Here is an 8126-nt window from a genome sequence, read left to right as displayed (position 1 = left end):
AGTTCAAACCTCGACCTTTCTGAAGAACCTTTACGCTTTATATTGTTTTAAGACACATAATACAATAGGGGAAACCGAACAAACACAGAGAGTCTGAATAGAGCTTACAATGTTTACTCGAAGCTCCATGTCTGGAGCGCGCAACGCGACCTTACCAAACAAGCGATACGCCGTATACGACACATGTACGCCTATTTCCGAATATCAGTTATTAATATTACTACTATAATTTTTATTATTTTTTTTCATTGATATTATCGAGACCATGGAAAATCGCAATGCATGTCGCTGGCATTGCACGTAAGTATCATCAAATCGTACACTAGCCTGGAACGATTCGAAAAAACATACATATCTCATAGATAGAGCGGGGCAGTATAACGTTAAAAAAAACCAATCTATCAATTTCGTAACGCCGCACAGAAGAAACCGACAAGTATAGAGAAAGGTATTCATAGACCTAAAACTTGTCGGCTACCCCTGGAAGGTACAAAATATCCCACGTCAATCTCGGGAGTATGGTAGAAGACTTTTGTGCTCGTCTCGTTCGATTATAATAGCAGTAGCGAATGCAGGTTGCATTCGATCAAGCAGTCGTGCGTGAAATTGCGCACGCGATAGGCGTAGCTTCTTCGCACATACCTGCAGCGAACCAATAGATGCGCTATCGTCGATAGTTTCTTTGAGAGGTGTGCATCCTAGAACTAAAAAAACCACCATTTGTCAGTCGGGATCCTTCGTGTGTGGACAATAAGGCTAGAATAAAACAGATAGGTAAGATATGCAACGTACTGTGTCTAAGTAATTCAGTTGATATTATGATCAGCTCAATATATTTTAAACAGGTCATCTTTATGATTGTTATCATCTTAATTATTGCCGTTGTAGTGTGGGTGGAAAGGCTAGTAAGGCCAGCGAGCGCCGTTGCAGTACACCGGTATTTTCCATTCGTTGATCAGAGTAATCCGAGGCGCTTAGCTTCTTGACAGACGAAATTTGGCGTTTCTCTATATAAAACGGTTGTTGCAGAACGACATCAACAATGGAGCTTAAGTCTCATCATTAAAAGTGAGTCCCTACGTAAACAATTCACGGCTACTTTCAGCTCAACGTTGATACAATGCAGCTTCATATACATGTAGACATGTTCGTCTATAGAGATTTATGATGGGAGACAGCCGAATAGGGCGAATCTGAATTAGCGGAAGTTTTCGGATTTCCAGAGCATCTTATCTAGTTCAGCTCGTGTCTAGCTTCCTGCTTAACTAAATGGGGCGTAGCGCTATGGCCACATCCCGACACCTTCCGATACGACTATTTATCCGCATTACGAAAATTTACCTGTCTACTAAAAATGACAGAAATTACTTCTTTCGGAATGATATATTTTATGGATTCGATTCTCTACTTCTGTTTTTTCTGCCTCAACATGATTGCGGTCACCTAGAAGGCAAACGGTAGACAAATATACACTTTAAAAAAAAGGTAAGTTATACAACAATACGCTATGCCATGGAATTCAAAAAGGCAACCTCTAGTTCTCATAGCCACTGCCTCCTCAGCCAAAATGGCAACGCAAACTGTCGTCGTATAAAGTACCATTAGAAATAGAAAATTAGGCAAACAGGACTTTGCCCAACTATTTTAAAGGCTTCGATCAATAACCTTATCTATACATAAATATCATACTCTAAAGGCACATCGGAACGATAACCGCTAACGTTATGCAAGTATCTCATTTGATTGACCCTAAACTAAATTACCCCGCCTAAAGTACGAATCCATTATTCTTTTGATACACTCTGAAATCACTGAAAAAACAATTAAGTTGAAATACTATAATAAAAAAAAAAAAAAAAAAAAAGTAACTAAGACTCACGGTACAAGTATAGTACTATACGACTTAATCACAAAGTTAATTTTCAACTCAACCTATGCACGCACACACCGAGAAAGCTAACCAAACGTTTATTACATATAATCGATAATAAGACTGTAATTACTCCTCCGAAGTGCAATATATTAGCCCCCGGTTGTTTTATTTGTTTTTAAGATGTTATTTTTCACATTTTTTAGCTCTTCGCTTCGGACCGCACTTTGTTTGTCTTCATGATAGAGCAAAAACGTGCATAATAAAAAGTATATACATGTTGATTTACATTAATTAATCAAAAGCTCTGTAGTTTGGTTTCTTCAGATAACGCTGGGATGGCACAATGGACACATCTCTGTGCCAAACACTATTCCCAATTCACATCTAACCTTTTTAGATCTATAAACAGGTCGACTTAGGTGGCAGATAATACGAAGCCTATTGGAATGAAGTAGTAAAATTGTGCTGATAATGTTTAGTTTAAATCTTTCCTATTCTGCAATTTTTCTTATATGTGGGTGGGTTTTATCAAGTGGGTTACAAAGGGTTAGTTTATTTCAGCATATTATCCATATAATTTCAAATACAGTCTCACCAAGTTTCACACATATAACATACGCAATGCATACGGAATATTACAACTGGACAATCAGGACACTCCCGAAGTGCTCTGGGGGGTTTTCACAATACCGTTTGCTTCGTTGTCAACCTAACCTACCCTAACACACTGTCTGTACGAAAATGGTAAATTAAAGTGTATTGATATCTAAAGCGAGCAGTATCTCTTTCATCGAAGAAATTGACAGCTTATGAAGCACGAGTGTTGAGACCGCCCGCTGGCGACGTTAATCTTTCCTTTTATCGAAGATACAAATTAACTCTACCTAGCTTCATTTATTAATTAAGCTTATAATGTGGTGCGTAGCTCTTCTCCACGTGCATTGAGTATCACAGATAGCCATTAAAAGGTCAAACTTTCGCAACTTATAATTCCTTAGTGCTCTCTCTAGTACACGGTTTACCTATTATATTACACAGATTTTTACATAATATCCTCCCGGGTGATTATAGCATCTCTATTCGATTACATTTAAAAATCATCTGTGTACAGCTTACATTGCTATTGGTGCGTTGAAACCCAATTGACGTCACATTTCATTACATCATGACACGGGGCACATCCCATTAAATCTCAAAAATATGGGATAAATCAAAATACAGCTATTTCTTTTCCCCTTTTATCGATAGCGATGTGCACGTTGACCAAAATATATCTAGATGTTTGTCAAGCCCGTAGAACGCCTTGACCTTGACTGCATCATATGCCTCTACATCATCTACGAAAAATGAGACTCATAATACAATAATATCTGCAAGGTACAAGTACGTCGATCCATTTCGCTCGTCGAGTTATTGCGTCATGTGTTCGTCGTGGCCTCCTGTGTCATACTGGTCCTTGCTATATTTACGACTTTCGTCCTTGCTTGCATGCTTTTGACAGTCGCTAGACCGTTAACATTAACGCAATTACATTGAATGACTGTCGATATCAAAAGAACGACGGAAATTGGAATCTTCCTTCGTGGCTGGCACCTCCAAGTCTCTCAAGGACATCAGCCTTTAGGCTCAGTTTAGGGTAGATCACTTGGGCAGCTGCCCGGCCAGAAATAACTATAGCCTCCCGTAACATCGAGAATAGCGGGTGGATAGGCTGGAGATAGCTGCTGGTTTGGTCGATGCAGTAGCGTATTTTGCCGTTGTTCCTGCTTGTTATAAGGCGGTTCCTTGCGTTGTGATCCTAATAGCTGCCGGGATCGGTCGAATTGCGCTTGTCAGATATGTACGGCGACCGAATTGAGATCAGAGCGCACGACTTTGCGATGGCGTGCATCCGGCATCGAGTAGCGTAGTTTGTCCCAAAATTTCTTCTCACCCCAGTGCAAAAATGTGCTATGCTTGAGCCAGGTACGAATGTCGGGATCCAATTCACGATACGACACACGGCCGACAAAGATGACAACGAGCTTGTGATGTCTGTTGCTCAACACCTCCTGATAGGCAGACTTGAACTCGTAGCGGCACCACTCACTCTTAAGGAAGTGCTCGGATAGGATAACGATTGTTCTTCGAGAACTCTCGACTGCCTCCTGGATGGCCTCGTTTAGATAACCGCCAGCTATTGGCAGGTCACGGTAGTGTAGGCATAGGCGGTAAGGCGGGCTGCCGCACTCCAGCTCCGGAGCGAGTAATTGAGCTACAAAGGCTTCGTCCCTTTTGCTGTACGAAATGAACGCATCGAACAGCTTTTCTTCTTCGACAGGCGCACGATGAAACATGCGTAAACCGTAGCCGCTGAAAAACCAGAAGCGCACGAGGCTCACGATAATGATAATGAGAAGTACTGCGGAAACCCCAGCGAATACAGGCACATAATCCTCTATGCTGTTCAAATAAAATCGATGAACCAACGTTGGAGCGCTATGGCAGCTTGTCACATTGAGCTCCCATATGGGTAATATTCGCGTTTCGTTATACACACAGGACACTTGGAAGATGTCACGCACAGCTCCACCACGTTCTTGAAGGAACTGCGAAAGGTCCTGTGAGAAAGGGCAGTCGCACGTCCACGGATTTTGCGATAGGCGAAGATCAATCAAACGAGGGTTCAGCTGTAAACTAAACATCGAAATCTCAACAAGAGAATTGCGATCGAGGTAAAGAACTTCCAGATTTTTTAGATGTTTGAACGTCGCGTTGTTTATCGAATTTAGTTGATTGTTAGACAGGTACAGCTCCCTGAGCTGTGATAGGCCTTCGAATTCGTGGCCATGAAAAGCGAATATGTTGTTGTTTTCGAGACGTAATACACGCAGGCCGTGCAAGCCACTGAACGTGCGATTCTGTATAGTGACCACTTTCGAGTTGTTGAGAAATAGCACTCTTATACTGCTGCGACCAACCAACAAATGCGGGTTTAGTGTTTGAATGTCGTTGCCGTCAAGGTACACCTCACTTACATCCATGGGCAAACGTTGGGGGCCGTTGCTGTCCGGTCTACGTTGGGCGCTACAGTCGACAATATTGGTAACCCACGATTGGTCGTGATAGCAGGTACAATTATCGGGGCAGACCATTTCGCAGTCACATGCATCAAAGTCACAACAGTGGCACAACGAGAAGCAGTGACTTTTGTATTGACACAAGAACTGCGATGGCCGCAGCTTGACGAGAGGAAGCATTTGCGTGTTCTTGGCGAAACTTAATTTGCACTCGACATTGTGTAAATCGATAATGCGTGGATATTGACGGGAGTCCTCACTGCCCATCGACATAGGACCTTGCAGTCGTTGCAGCCATTCCATATGGCAATCACATAAATAGGGATTACCTCCTATGGAAAATTCGGGCAGCGGACGGCGTATCGGCACCTCACTGAGACGAAATGTGGTGACCTCAAGCACCCGGAGCTGGTTATTGGTTAAGTCAACGCGGGTAAGGTTCTGCTTTCCAAGAAACGTGAATGGTTGAATTATCTTTAAATTGTTATTCTTCAGAAAAACAATTTCGATACCATTGGGTAATGATGATGAGTCGAGATCCGTTAGTTTGTTATATGAGGCATCGAGAGTGCGCAGCTTGAGGCTCTGTTCGAGTTCGAAGTAGTTGCCGAGAGCCTCAATCTGGTTAGCGTGAATGTCCAACCACTGAAGGCCTACTGGGATCAATGCATAGTCAAATGAACGCACCTTGTTCACAGAAATGTTCAACATAATGAGGTCGTGCAGGTTACTGAAGAGACCACTCACGTCGTCAATGACATTCGAATCCAATCGTAGGTAGTGGAGCCCGGAGACGTCATCAAACGTTGCTTGCTCAATTGTCTGAATGCCGTTTCGGGCTAGATTGAGGATGCGCACCGAGGCCAGGTTGCTCAAAGCCCCCTGGCTAATACTACCGATTTTGTTTCCCATTAAGTTAAGTGCATACAGCTGAGTAAGACCCTGGTACGAAGCATTGGTCACATCGTGAATTTCATTTTCAGACAAATCTAACGAACGTAACATTTTCAGCGATGATACAGCAACAGGAACACTGCTTAGACGATTTCCAGCCAGGTTAAGCTCTTGAAGCATCGAGATATTTCGCATCGCATTGGGCTGGATCGTCGTGATACGATTATAGTCTAATTGGAGCGTCATCACTGATTTGAGCCCGACCATCATCAAAGCGTTTAAGCTCTTCAGCCGATTATAGCTTAGTACTAGTGTTTGAAGGTTTTCGAGCGCCGCGAACGTGTTATCACCAATATGGTCGATTAAATTGTTTTGAAGCTGAATTGTCTGCACGTTGACGAGAGCGCGCAAATCACTGGAATCAAGGCGAGTTATCCGATTGTAGCTGAGGTCGACTACACTGAGGAGAGAGAGACTGGTTGGAGCTTCGGGTCTTAACCATTCAAGTGTAGAGAGTTGATTGTGGGCCAAATCGAGTACGGTCAATACTCTGAGTCCTGAAAAAAGCCTAGGTGGAAGTGCGCTTAAGCTATTGTTGCGCAAATAGAGTTCCGACAGTTTAGGCGTAGTCTGAAATAGCTTTGAGGGCAGAGCAATGAGTGTGTTATGAGCAATATCTAAACGCTCCAGCTCCGTGAGGCCTGCCAAAGCCGTCGGCTCGACCCTAGCAATATTATTGTGTTCTAAGCGTAACTCTTCCAATCGGATGAGTGATGCGAACGAATACTCCGATAGAACCTGAAATTTGTTGTGGGCTAATTCCAGTTCACGCAACGCAGGACTACATCGCGACTCGACGGAGAAACCCGTATCGAGTACATTCGTGAAGGCGTTCCTCGAAAGGTTAACGAATCGAAGATGTTTGAGTCCGCAGAAGACAGAATGTGGCAACGACTCAATATTATTCTCGGCGAGATCCAACGACTCAACAATCTTGAGCGGTCGGAAGCTCATTGGCTGGATACGCAAAGTCGAATGTCCTCTATCCGTATTGTACGTCTTCAGTGTAAGACGCTTCAAACCGACGAGGCCGTGAAAGGCTGTCAGCGGCACTCGGTTGAGTTTACAATATTCGATACGAAGCGATCGCAGACCGCGCAAATGTTCGAATGAATTATTCGCTAGATCACTTTGAAGCATGACGTTATTGCAAAGAATTGTCAAGTAGGTTGTATGTCCTGACAGGATCAGGGAAAAATTTGTGGGGTTAGGTCCGTCCTGTAATGTACCAATGCTGCACGTCATTGAAACGCCAGTCGTGTCGGGCATAGGCTCCCACGTGCAATCCTCGGGTCGAACATAGCGTCCGTCGACGAAAACCGCTTGCAGCGTGACCCGCATAACGACGAAACACGTAATTATAGTCGATATGGCCGGGCTCGCGCCGAGGCGAAAAGCATCCATTTTGAAAACTTATTAATTTTATAATTAGGCGTTGAACACAATATACTTTGTTGTTGCCCTTTGCTAAAGGAACCTCTCTGTCCATGTCATCCTGCAGAAACATCCGTCGACGACAGCGGTATCGCAAACAGTATCAGCATGACTGAATATTACGCAGTCATTAAAATTGGACGAACTATCACTACAGAATGATCACTGTTTAGTTAATTCTAGTAGCTTAACAACCTTTGCACATTATAACAGCAGTAAATTTGCTAAATTTAAGTCAGCGGGAATTTTCTTATTATCCTCATGTTGAGCTCGATCCTGTAATGCCACTAGCACATGCTTTCACGAGAAACATCGAAGAACTAAAGCAATCACACCCGTTCTCCGTACGGCACAGAGAGCTTTTGAGAACGTTGTCACCCTCTCCTAAGGGGAAAGGGTTTTGCACGGGGAAAGAGAGTAAGAGTCGTTTGGAAGGAGCAGCGACAATTACAGAGAAGACCTTTATGTAGCGATACTTTTACGATGGCTACTTCCCTGAAGTATAAACGGTAGCTCTATCGAATCCGCATATATAAAATAAAGTAAATATAATTACTGTACCAAACCATAACATAAAGCAAGACACGATATTTGGGGCTGTTACACTTGATTTGCCCTCGTATGCATCTTACTTTAATTTCTGTTTATTATAGTGTCTGAACTAGTGGACATATCGTACGTAACTTAAATAAAGCATGTAAAAACTTATGTGCTTTAGATTGTATAAGGATAGTTTAACAATTCAACGATAGCCAACAGAACCCCTTTTCATGAACTGGACATTTTCTGTAAGACATCTGTTGTGT

General features: G+C 42.9%; 1 protein-coding gene across 1 annotated transcript; it reads right to left on the bottom strand.

The window, feature by feature from the left end:
• Positions 1 to 1996: 1996 nt before the first annotated feature.
• LOC111247440 (toll-like receptor Tollo) lies at positions 1997 to 7637 on the bottom strand. Its single transcript, XM_022798348.2, has one exon. The coding sequence runs from the start codon at positions 7288 to 7290 to the stop codon at positions 3706 to 3708; it is 3585 nt and encodes a 1194-aa protein (XP_022654083.1). The 5' UTR covers positions 7291 to 7637; the 3' UTR covers positions 1997 to 3705.
• Between the last annotated feature and the right edge of the window lie 489 nt (positions 7638 to 8126).

This window comes from Varroa destructor, unplaced genomic scaffold (genome assembly GCF_002443255.2).
Source record: "Varroa destructor unplaced genomic scaffold, Vdes_3.0 BEIS01000003.1, whole genome shotgun sequence".
NCBI classification, from domain to species: Eukaryota; Metazoa; Arthropoda; class Arachnida; order Mesostigmata; family Varroidae; genus Varroa; species Varroa destructor.
This window is presented reverse-complemented; position numbering and strand designations above follow the sequence as displayed.